Genomic DNA, 13,035 nt, shown 5'->3' with positions numbered 1-13,035 from the left:
TTCTCACTGTGTTACCCCTCGTGTTCCAGCATCACTGAGTATGCCTTGAGTTCATTGAAGACGTGAACTGTGTGTTATCATTATATCTCTAGTTTTAAGTACTTAATAATTGGGCAGTAAATGTGAACTACCGTGATAATCTCTTTAGAAAATTGCAAAATGATGTTTGTGCTATATGGTATATATTTCCCCCCATTTTAAATCACATTCACTTCTTGCTTGCAGTATCTTCTATTCAAAATATTTACAAAAATGTTTTTATGGAAGTACAGAAGTGTAGTTGATTTACAGTATTGTGTTAGTGCTGTGTGTACACACACACATTCCTTTTTAACATTCTTTTCCATTATGATTTATCGTAGGACACTGAATATAGTTCTCTGCTGTATAGGAGGACTGTACTGGTTTATATTTTTATTTTCATGAAAACAATACTAGCAATGACTTTCTTATAGCAGACTTCCTCTTAGGAATACAAGACACAAGGCAACACATTTTGTACATTTATGTTTCAGATATGACCATTCTGTTTCAAATGACAAAGCCCTGATGGTGCTAACTGAAGAACCATTACTCTATATTCCTCCGCCTCCCTGTCAGCCCCTGATAAACACAACAGAATCTCTCAGGTGAGTGTTGTCAATTGTTACAGATATAGCTGATTGGGTTCCTGTGCTTAGCTGTGGAACCTAGACAGATATTAATTCAGATTAACCAAATACCTGAGAAAACTCTGAATTATTTCTTGCATAACCATAGGCAGGCATATCAATTGTTCAGTTTCCCCACCAACCTGATAAAGGGGGTATTGGGTCTATTTTATGTGATTATATGGGAGTTGTATGCTTAAATATGTCTTATTTGAAAACTGAAGAATGATATTAATATAAAAATTCAGGGTAAGTGTTAGATTTGTAGGTGGTAACATTCATATTGGAAGGTACCTTTTCAAATTAGGAAGGTAGTAATTTGAAGATATGTGATTCTGGAATCACTTTCACATTAGTGTATTTTTCTTTATTTACTCTTCCCTTGAATTTTTTTTCCTGTGATTTTTGGATCCTATCTACACACCTTAAAAACTGCTTCAGTTTTTTTTTGTGTGTGTGTGGTATGTAGTAATCAACTGTAGAAAACTGAGTATAGTCTGACATCTCCACAACTGCTTTAAAAAGTAAGAAAAATAAAGGGAAGTTATATTTGAACTGGGCTTAAAAATTTTTTTTTTTTTTTTTCAGTTTTGGAAAATTTGGATTATAGTGCCTTAAAAATTCTCTTCCTGAGCAGTTGATTGATTCTTTTTCTTCTCCCCAAACAGCATGCGTTTCAAAGGCCTTGATGCGTCCATCTGTGGTTAGGAGCCCTATGACTTGTTCTGTGCTCTCCAGTATTTGTGTGTACATAGTCCAAGAGCAGAAACAGAAATACTTTGTGGAAAAACTTTTGCATTTAGTATTTATGTTTGGCAGGTATTTAGCTATGATTTTCTTTGAACTTTGAACTCATGATTGAGGAGACTACTATATAAAAATGCAAGTCATTAAAAACAACTAACATTAAGTGTCTTCGCTTTCTTAAGTCAAAAGAATATTGAATCATTAGGCATTTGGAATGCTCTTTGGAACCTCAGAACATGATTAAATTCCTTTCCAATCAGGTGAAACATCTGTTTCTATGAAATATGTTTAATCAATTAAGCTGTTTTATAGGTTAAATCATGAACTTCGAGGATGGGTTCATAGGCACGAAGTGGAAAGGACCAAGTCAAGAAGAATGACGAATAATCAACAGAAAACTCGTATTCTTCAGGTTTGTTTCTGCTTGTCTTTAACAACAGTTGGCATATTTGTGGGCTTCCTTGGTGGCTGAGATAGTAAAGAATCTGCCTGCAATACAGGAGACCCAGGTTCAATCCTTGGGTTGGGATGATCCCCTGGAGAAGGAAATGGCAACCCACTCCAGTATCTTGCTGGGAGAATTCCGTGAACAGAGGAGCCTGGCAGGCCACAGTCCATGGGGTCGCTGAGTCAGACCCTACTGAGCTACTAACACTTTGACGATTAAGACTCTCACTTTCACTTGGCATACTTGTTAGAAGGCTTCCTGCAGGTGCGTTGCTGTCTTCCCTGGATGACTTGGGAAGCTTGAACTGTAACCACTTCCTGCTGCCTCCTGCTGCTACTGGTGCAGCTGTCAAGGCCACTGAAGCCCTCCTCCCAGGTTTCACAACACTCATTTAGGTTTTATAGTGCTAGTGCTTCCTGTTCAGGCATGGTGCTCTTTCCTGCTCTGTCTCTCAAATTTGCTTTCAAGTCTGGAGTTGCTATGCATGGGTCTGCATCAGCTGTTCTTGGCACAAAAAACTTAACAAATGATACTGTTTATCTCCTCTGTTCTTAGAACTTTTCAAATGTAGGACAGCTTGGGATTGAAGGCACATCTCCATGGAGAGCATTTTTGTATTTAGACAGGTTATTGACAGCTCTTATTTAGAACCTGTATAGCTGGGCTTCTATCTTAAATTTTTTTTGTTTTTTACCACAAAGTACATTTATAGTCTTTCTGTCATTCCAGTATCTAATACTACTTCTGAATTACTTAGATTGACACATTGCAAGCTCCTAACAAATGTTACCTGTGGTAGTAATAATGAGCCAGGTGCTATTCTGGACTTTGGAAATATAGTAGAGAGTACTATAGAGTCCCTGCCTTCATGGAACTTACATTCTAATGAGAAAGATAAACTATAAACAAGTCAAGTGAATTAAGTCAGACCCAGAAAACATAAATACCGTATGATCTCATTTACATGTGGAATCTTAAAATTCCAGCTGACTAGGACAGTGTTAGGATGGCATCTTCATAAATGGGTGCTATTTGATGATGGAAATGACTTGGTATGGACTACACAAGCATGTGAATAATGAAGCCATATGTTTATGTCTGGATTCACAGTTTTTAAACAATCATTTACTAAGTCATTTTGCTTTACCTTGAAGAATATAAACTGTTGTTTCACTGACACAAATCAGCAAGATCTAACTTATGGCAAGAAATATTCCATTGAAATGCTGTGCTGTAACGTGGGAAAATGTAAATCTTTTTCACGGTTTCTATCAATGTGAAATAAAATTGAATTCTGACTTAAAAAAAAAAAAACACACCAAACTCATGGAGGTTGCCAGAGGTGGTGGGTGGAGGCCACAAACTTCTAGTTACGAAATAAAGAAGTCATAGGGACGTAGCTCACTGCATGGTAACCTTAGTTAATAATTCCGTAGTGTATATTTGAAAATTGGAAGAGAATGGATCTTTTGTGTTTTTGGTTGTGCTGGGTCTTCATTGCTGCTCACGGGCTTTCTCTGGTTGTGGAGAGGAGGAGCCGTTCTCTGGCTTTGGTGTGCAGACTTCTCGTTGTGGTGGCTTCTCTCGTTGCAGAGCACAGGCTCCAGGTGTGCTGGCTTCAGTAGTCGCAGCACGCGAACTCAGTAGTTGTGCTACAAGGGCTTAGTTGCTCCGCAGCGTGTGGAATCTTCCCAGACAAGCGGTAAAACCTGTGTTTGCTGCGTTGGCAGGTGGATTCTTTCTTTTTTTTTTTACTTTTTATTTTGTAGTGGGGTATAGTAGATTAACAATGTTGTGATAGTTTCAGGTAAACAGCTCAGGGACTCAGTCATTCATGTATCCCCAGTCCCCCCTCCCATCCAGGCTGCCGCATAACACTGAGCAGATTTCCATGTGCTCTGCAGTAGATGGCAGGCAGATTCTTATCCACTGTACCACCAGGGAAATCTGAGAATGGATCTTTAAAGTTCTCATCACGAGGGAGAAGATTAACTTAAAAAAATAAATAAGTATTTAAATACACTCAAAGGGCTTTCCTGGTGGCTCAGGAAAGAATCTGCCTGCAATATAGGAAACCTGGGTTTGATCCCTGGGTCGAGAAGACTCCCTGAAGAAGGGACTGGCAAACCACCCCAGTATTCTTGCCTGGAAAATTCCATGGACAGAGGGGCCTGGTGAGCTACAATCCATGGTGTTGCAAAGTCAGACCCAACTGAGCGACTTTGACTCACTGACTCAAAATTAAAAGTTATTTATAGAAAAAAACAGGGCTAGAGTTTGAATTGAGAGGTGAGTGGCAATTTTAGATTGGGTGGTAAGAGAAGCCTTCTCTAAAGAGATTCCACTTGAGTAAGGTATTGTCAAGGTAATTATTACCAGCTGTCACAAGTCTGGCGTGCTGCAGTTCATGGGGGGTCACAAAGAGTTGAGCACGACTTAGCAACCAAACAACAGCAGCTGGCCTCAAAATCTCAGTAGCCATTGGAATAGAAATTTGTTTCTCACCCACTCGGAGTTTGAGATAGCTCTCTAGAATGGCTTTCCTCCAAGCAGTGACTAAGGAACCCAGATTCTTCCACATTGTGGCCTCAGCAACTTGAAATCCTTTGCTTCTAGCTTTGGATGTTGAGGAAGAAAGTTTGGAAAATTATGCAAAATATTTTAGGGATAAGGCATGGCCTTTGCCACTGTTCCGTTGACTAAAACTCTGTCACTTTTCCTAGTCTCCCTTGCAGTAGGTTTGGCAAATGTAGTTTTCCTATGTGCTTGGGAAGAAGAGGGTTTTGGTGAGAACACTGCTTTTGCCATAGGCAGAAAATGGAGGAGCAAATAACGTAAAGATCTAGGAGAAAACCTGGAAAAACAGTTTCCAAAGCAAGAGAATAGAAAGTATTAGTGACCCTCAGGAGGAAGCAGTTTATGTATTTGAGGAACATCAAGAATTGGAATAAAGCTGGATTAAAAGCTTCCTTGGTGGTGCAGACGGTAAAGAGTCTGCCTGCAGTGTGGAAGACCCAGGTTTGATCCCTGGGTCAGAAAGATCCCCTGGAGAAGAAAATTGCAGCCCACTCCAGTACTCTTGCCTGGGAAATCCCATGGACAGAGGAGCCTGGCAGGCTCCAGTCCATGGGTTAGCAAAAGAATTGTACACAATTTAGTGACTAAGCATCAACAAGTGACTGACAAAAGTTGTCTCACTGGAGAGTGGTAATGACAAAAGGCTCATTGATATGGGTTCAGGAGGTAAAAATAAAATGAGAAAATTACTTCAGGATGATTCCCATTAATGGAAACAGAGAAATGGAGTAGCTGTAAGAATCAAGACATTTCATTTTGGGATGGGATATGTTTCACCAGGTTTACCTGGTTATATGCTAATAAAGTGAAATTGCTCAATCGTGTCTGACTCTTTTACAACCCCATGGACTGTAGCCTACCAGGCTCCTCCATCCATGGGATTTTCCAGGCAATAGTACTGGAGTGGGGTGCCATTTCCTTCTCCAGGGATCTTCCCAACCGAGGGATCGAACCCAGGTCTCCCGAATTGCAGGCAGATGCTTTACCATCAGCCACCAGGGAAGATAAAGTGAAAGTAAAAGTCACATCCGACTCTTTGCAACCCCATGGACTATCAGTCCAGTCCATGGAATTCTCCAGGTTAGAATACTGGAGTGGGTAGCCGTTCCCTTTTCCAGGGGATCTTCCCAACCCAGGGATTGAACCCAGGTCTTCTGCATTGCAGTCAGATTCTTTACCACAAGGGAAGCTAATGGATATGCTAATGGAACGCCTTAACTATTTGATTATTTGGAAACTAATTGGAAGCAGTATGTATGTTCTAAAGTACATTAAAAGGATATTGAGAAACATGAACTTTTGACCATTAAGGGACTGTTTTCATCTATAAAATAATGAGGGTTAGTCTAAATGAGCTTAAGCTCTGACATCGAGAGTCTCTGATTATCCAGCGTGTGTTTCTCTGGGCCACTTACCTTTTGTTCACCTATTATAGCAACTTTATTTGTTGGCAGTACTTCTGGAGGCTACAGGCAATCATTACTAATGTCATAGTTACCTCAAAGTCCCAAAGCTGCTTACTCGCATTGGAATACAACGTCTGTTGCTGCTGCTGCTGCTAAGTCGCTTCAGTCGTGTCCAACTCTGTGTGACCCCATAGATGGCAGCCCAATAGGCTCCTCTGTTCCTGGGATCCTCCAGGCAAGAATACTGGAGTGGGTTGCCATTTCCTTCTCCAATGCATGAAAGTAAAAAGTGAAAGTGAAGTTGCTCGGTCGTGTCCGACTCTTAGCGACCCCATGGACTGCAGCCTACCAGGCTCCTCCATCCATGGATTTTCCAGGCAAGAGTACTAGAGTGGTGTGCCATTGCCTTCTCCAAATACAATGTCTAGTACTGCCAAAACTCACATCTGCCAAAGCCTATGCGTTAGCTGCCTCCATGGCCAGAGAAAAAAATGAACTCTGTCTCCCTCTGTTTTCCAAATCTGGTGCAAGTGAGTATTATTGGTAGAGCCTAAATTATATATAGACCCTGGTAGCAAAAAAGTTTGAGTAATATAGTTGGGTAAAAAGGCTTTCATCCTTTGTTATACAGGGAAGAGCGAAAAGGGAGCAGGAAGAGACTGTTGCCAGTGGAGAATTCCACACAGCTGGCAAAGTGGGCTTTATGAAAAATAGGTTAAATCATTGGCCTAAATAAGTTTTTTGTCTTATCTTTTGACATATTTTTTCATGTTATTCTTTCCTGTTCATTAGATAAATAAGCAGAGAGTTAACTTTGTAAGGGTGCTTGGTGTTCTTTAATCTTACAGAAATTTTAGTGGAAGATAAAGAATTTTGCTTTAATTTCATGGCTTTTGAACATTTGGAGATTTGTAGTTTAAAATCTTATCTCTTTCTCTGCTATGTTGGGTACATATATTTTTAGTAGGGAGCTTAGATAATGGTAAAAAAATGGGAGTCTTAGCTATTACAGAAAAAAGGAATGACAAGGATAAATCTATGTTTGTTAAAGGTTAAATGAAGTTCTTGGTTGGTTAGGGGAAGAAGAATCATTCTGCTGCTTCTGCTGTTGTTGATACCAAAGCATATAAAGAATTCATCTGGTTTTGTTTTTTAGTATACAAAACCTGTATCTACTCTGCTTAGTCTTCTTTGCTAATTTGAACCTTCTTGTGCAAAGGACCTAATAGTCCAATAAGGTATTCTATAAATTTGACAAATGAACATTATTTTTTAAATTTCTGTCATCTCTAAGCCTTATATTCTTGATTTGATTTGTCCTATTTCATAATTCTACCCTCTTCCTGGACTGTGAGATATTAGAAAAGATAAAGGGGCAAATTAGTAAAAATATCATTCCAAATGAAGGCAAAATAAAGACATTTTCAGACAGATAAAAACTGAGATAATTTGTCTCCAGAAGATCTGCAGTGTAAGAAATACTAACATGAGTTTTTTAGACTAAGGGAAATGGTACCAGACAGAACACCAGATTATCCAGAGTGAAAGCACCACAATGGGTAAATATCTGGATAAAAATAAATGGCTGTTTGTTTTGTTTGTTTTAGTATCTTTATTTTATTTGTGTATATCAAAGTCTTTAAAAGACTAGTATCTTAAAAAAAAAAGTTTTTATTTTGTATTGGGGTATAGCCAATTAACAATGTGATAGTTTCAGGTGAGCAACGAAGGGGCTCAGCCATACATATGCATGTATCCATTCTCCCTCAGACTCCCCCAGGATGGCATCCAGGCTGCCACATAACACCGACAGAGTTCCATGTGCTATATGCACAGTAGGTCCTTGCTGGTTATCTGTTTTAAATATAGCAGTGTGTACATGTCCATCCCAAGCTCCCTAACTAGCTCTTTACCCATTTTCTAAGTCTAAGTGTCTTTCTGTTTTGTAAGTTTATTTTTATCATGTCTTTTTAGAAAAAAAGATTTCACATGTAAGGGATGTCATATGATTTTTCTCTTTCTCTGTCTGACTTAACTTCACTCACTATGACAATCTCTAGGTCCATCCATGTTGCTGCAAAATGGCATTATTTCATTCTTTTTAATGGCTAAGTAATATTCCAGTGTGTATGTGTACCCCATCTGCTTTATCCATTCCTCTGTTGATGGACATGTAGGTTGCTTCCATGTCTTGGCTGTTGTAAACAGTGCTGCAATGAACATTGGGGTGCATGTATCATTTGAGATCATGTTTTTCTCCAGATATATGCCCAGGAGTGGGACTGCAGGGTCATATGGTAGCTCTGTTTTTGTCTTTTTTAAGGAACCTCCATACTGTTCTTCACACTGGCTGTACCAATTTAAATTCCCACGAACAGTGTAGGAGGGTTCCCTTCTCTCTACACCTTCTCTAGCATTTATTGTTTGTGGATTTTTCAATGATAGCCATTTTGATAATTAACCGTGTTGAACATCTTTTCAGGTGCCTCTTGACCATCTGTATGTCTTCATTGGAGAAATGTCTATTTAGGTCTTCTGCCCATTTTTTGATTGGATTGTTTGTTTTGATGCTTTTCAGCATCATGAGCTGTTTGTAAATTTTGGAGACTAATCCCTTGTCAGTCACATCATTTGTAAATATTTTCTCCCAATCTGTGGGTTGTCTTTTTGTCTTGTTTATTGTTTCCTTTTCTGTGTAAAAGCTTTTGAGTTTAAGTAGGTGTCATTTGTTTATTTTTGTTTTTATTTCCATTATTGTGGGAGACAGATTGAAAAATATACTGCTGCGATTTCTGTCAGAGTCTTCTGCCTATGTTTTCCTCTAGTAGTTTTATAGTGTCCAGTCTCACATTTAGGTCTTTAATCCATTTTGACCTTATTTTCATGTATGGTATTAAAGAATGATCTTATTTCATTTTTTTCCATGTAGTGTCCTATTTTCCCGGCTCCATTTGTTGAAGAGACTGTTTTTTAATACTGTGTATTCTTGCCTCCTTTGTCATAAACTGACCATAGGTGCATGGGTTCATTTCTGGGTTTTCTGTCCTGTTCCACTGATGAATATTTCTATTTTTGTGCCGGTATCATACTCTTTCGATGACTGTAGCTTTATAGTATAGCCTGAAGTCAGGGACCCTGATTCTTCCAGCTCCATTTTTTTTTTTTTTCTACATTGCTTTAGCTATTTGAGATCTTAAAAAGACTATTTTAAAAGCAAAACTTGGCAGCAGCTTGTTGTGGGGTTTATAGTTTGTTTTGATGTAAAATATTAGATAATAAGAACAAAAAGGGAGGGGGATAAATGGAATTATACTCTTATGAAGTTTTTATATTGTTCAAGTAATATTTGAAGGTAGACTAGTAGCTTAAAGATCGAAGTATAATCTCTAGAGCAACCACTAAAAATGAGCACAAGGAATAGTTAAAAAGGTGATATCTGCAGTAAAAATGGAATGCTAAAAAAGTGTATATTTCAGCCAAAAGAATAAACAAATAAAGAATAATTAGGATAAATAGAAAATATATACCAGGGTAGTAGAAACAAACTCAACTATATTAGCAATTAAAGTTAATGGCCTAAACTTATCAATTAAAAGGGAGAAATTATCAAACTAGATTTTTTAAAAGGGAAGACTCAACTATATGCTGTTTGTAAGAAATGACATTTTAAACGTAAAGACACAGACAGATGCAAAATAAAGGGTGAAGTGTATTTTATGTGCAAGCACTAAGCATTAGAATGCTGATGTGGCTATGTTAATCAAACAAAGTAGATAGGGAATATTACAGAAGACAAAGAAATTTTGTGTTGAGAGAAGGAGCATTAAATCAAGTTCTAACAATTCTAAATGCATAGGCTCCAAATAACAAAGTTTCAAAAACATAGTGCAGAAAAATGACAGAACCAAAGGGAAAACAAATCTACAACATAACTGGAGATTTTAACATCTTTCTCACTTCTATGTAAATGTCTCACTTTTTTTTTTCTGATCATAACCTCGTGCTAAGTCCACAGAGCTAAAAATGTTGACGTTCACAGCCAAATTTTCTTAAGTCCCGCTATTTATTGGTGTAAATCTTGAATAGGTAAATGGCATGTTGAGGTTCTGTTTGCCTGCTGTCTCTATAAGTCACTCAGCTTTCTTTAAAGCCTACCCACTCATTTCTGAGTCTATGAAAAGAAGTCTGACTTTTTTCAGACTTCTGTGCTTATTTCATATGTGCCAAAGTAGCAAAATCATTTAAAATTCATCAGCTATTTAATCTGTTTATTTTAACATTTATATTATCCACTAGCTGTAGTTTAATTTTGGCTTTATTTGCTACTTCATAAGCATAACAGTAAGTATAATATTTTATTATTTAAGTATCTTTTTCTTTTCATTTTATGTGTGCTCTTTTTACTTTTGTTTAATGCATTTTTGAGCACTTACTATATTTAAGACCTACATTAGTTTTTCATAAAATAAGACCCTTGACATGTTACAGAGCCAGGAATTTGAAACCCTCTGTTCATCCCTGCATATTGGTTCCGTCTACCACCAAACAAAATCGTTCCCTCTTCTCTTCCCTTAACCCTTTGTATATTCTTGTGTTTTAGCATTATACTGTATTGTCTTCCCAGTTACACTACAAGCTTCTTGATGGCAGAAATCAAATTCTGTAGCACCTGTACATGTAGTAGGCACATTCTATGAAAGTTTGAGTGCTGAAGGAAGAATGGATGGATATAGTAACGAACAAATGCTAGTAATCTTGTGATTAAAGTTAGTTAAGTCTCTGACAAGGTAATAGTAAAGTCAATTCCTAATGTGCTCTTGAACTCTGATAGTCTTATAAAACTTTTTTGAAGATCAGTTTACAAAGCTGCCAGGGTATATAAGAAGACATAGTGCAAAGCAGATGCTAAGTGGGAGAGAAGTTTCTACCATAATCTGTGTAGATCACTAATGGTTCCAGAAGGCGAAGAGTCACTGGCGAGATCTCTTAGTGATGGACTAGTCTATAGGTCTATTTATGCACGAAGACCTTTGTGTTTACTCAAAGTAAACTTTCAGTTCAGTTGAGTTCAGTCTCTCAGTCGTGTCCGACTCTTTGTGACCCCATGATTCACAGCATGCCAGGCCTCCCTGTCTATCATGAACTCCCGGAGTTCACCCAAACTCATGTCCATCGAGTCAGTGATGCCATCCAGCCGTCTCATCCTCTGTCGCCCCCTTCTCCTCCTGCCCCCAATCCCTCCCAGCATCAGGGTCATGCGAAGAGGTGACTCACTGGAAAAAGTAAACATTAGGATCTAGTTTTGTTATGGACCTTTCATACTTTGGGCTTCCCTTGTGGCTGCAATGTGGGAGATGTATCCTTGGGTTGGGAAGATCCCTGGAGAAGGGAAAGGCTACACACTCCAGTATTCTGGCCTAGAAAATTCCATGGACTGTATAGTCCAGGGGTCAGCAAAGGGTCTGATATGACTGAGCGACTTTCACTTTCACTTTCTTTTCATACTTTAGGAAATTTTCATTGGGAAAATAATTATTTGAGACAAACACAAGTTGTTAATGATTTCCCTGGTGGCTCTGACAGTAAGAATCTCTCTGCAATGCAATGGGTCTGGGTTTGATCCCTGGAGAAGATCCCCTGGAGAAGGGAATGGCTACACACTCCAGTATTCTTGCATGGAGAATTCCATGGACAGGGGAGCCTGGTGGGCTATAGCCCAAGGGATCGCAAAGAGTCAGTCATGCCTGAGCAACTAATGCTTAAATTGTTATACATTCAGTAATACTTGTATGAGCTGGTCATAAAACCTGTGATACTTGGATTAAGTTTTATGGCTATATCTTGAATCTTTATGGGAAGTCCCTTAAATGTCTTACTGTCCATAAGACACATCTTTCAGCCCAGAATATGACCAAATGAGTTCTAATTTCTTTATTGGTATTTAGTTATGTAAGCTTAATATGTCAGAATATTCATGAAAGAAACTTTTAAGAATACTTTAATGAAGTTTAGTAAATGTAAATATAGAATGAGTCAGTATAGGAAACTTTTCATATAGTTTCATTATGTAACATTAACACATTTTCTTTTCTTTCAGGGTGCTCTGGAACAGGGCTCAAATTCTCAGCTCATGGCTGTCCAATACACAGAAACCACTAGTATCAGGTGAGAAAGTGTGGAGGCTCTTGGTTAAGGAATTCTAAATACCTAGTATTTTCCCCTGCAGAAGGAAATGGCAACCCACTCCAGCATTCTTGCCTGGAGAATCCCAGGGACGGAGGAGCCTGTTGGGTGCTGTCTATGGGGTCGCACAGAGTCAGACACGACTGATGCAACTTAGCAGCAGCAGCAGCAGTATTTCAGTAAAGTTGAAATGCACACTTTGCTTCCATCTTAAACTTGTTCTCCTCATTATATTATAGAAACAGATTGTTCAGTTATATGTAGTAACTTATAGATCTCTGTAACCAGAATATTTTATTCAATTACTATGTGTATGTTAAAAATATATTAATTTTTTGACACATTATTATGATGGCATATTATTTCTTCATTAGTTAAAAATGTTTTTAATCTCTTAGTTCAGTCGCTAAGTTGTGTCCAACTCTTTGTGAGCCCATGGACTGCAGCACGCCAGGTCTCCCTGTCCATCACCAAGTCCCAGAGCTTACTCAAATTCATGTCCATTGAGTCAGTAATGCCATCCAACTATCTCATTCTCCGTTTTTTCCCTTTCTCCTCGTGCCTTGAATTTTTCCCAGCATCAGGGTCTTTTCAAATGAGTCAGTTCTTCACATCAGGTGGCCAAAGTATTGGAGTTTCAGCTTCAGCATCAGTCCTTCCAATGAATATTCAGGACTGATCTCCTTTAGGATGGACTGGTTGGATCTCCTTACAGTCCAAGGGACTCTCAAGAGTCTTCTCCAACACCACAGTTCAAAAGCATCAATTCTTCTGCACTCAGCTTTCTTTATAGTCCAACTCTCACATCCATACATGACCACTGGACAAACCATAGCCTTGACTAGACGGACATTTTTGGTAAAGTAATGTCTCTGCTTTTTAATATGCTGTCTAGGTTGGTCATAACTTTTCTTCCAAGGAGCAAGCGTCTTTGAATTTCATGGCTGCAGTCACCATTTGCTGTGATTTTGGAGCCCAAAAAATAAGTCTGTCACTGTTTTCCCATCTGTTTGCCATGAAGTGA

General features: G+C 38.5%; 1 protein-coding gene across 2 annotated transcripts in view; it reads left to right on the top strand.

Moving 5' to 3' along the window:
* Positions 1-13,035, top strand: part of ATF6 (activating transcription factor 6) — a 247,054-nt gene that overhangs the window by 96,422 nt on the left and 137,597 nt on the right. For both annotated transcript variants that reach the window (XM_070782819.1, XM_019958118.2), the window contains exons 11-13: positions 516-629; positions 1,710-1,809; positions 11,926-11,993. In XM_070782819.1, coding sequence (XP_070638920.1) covers positions 516-629; positions 1,710-1,809; positions 11,926-11,993 — 282 coding nt within the window. The remainder of the gene's footprint in view (positions 1-515; positions 630-1,709; positions 1,810-11,925; positions 11,994-13,035) is intronic.

Source organism: Bos indicus, chromosome 3 (genome assembly GCF_029378745.1).
Source record: "Bos indicus isolate NIAB-ARS_2022 breed Sahiwal x Tharparkar chromosome 3, NIAB-ARS_B.indTharparkar_mat_pri_1.0, whole genome shotgun sequence".
NCBI classification, from domain to species: Eukaryota; Metazoa; Chordata; class Mammalia; order Artiodactyla; family Bovidae; genus Bos; species Bos indicus.
The sequence above is the reverse complement of the archived record's forward strand: the minus strand, read 5'-3'. Positions and strand labels throughout refer to the sequence as shown.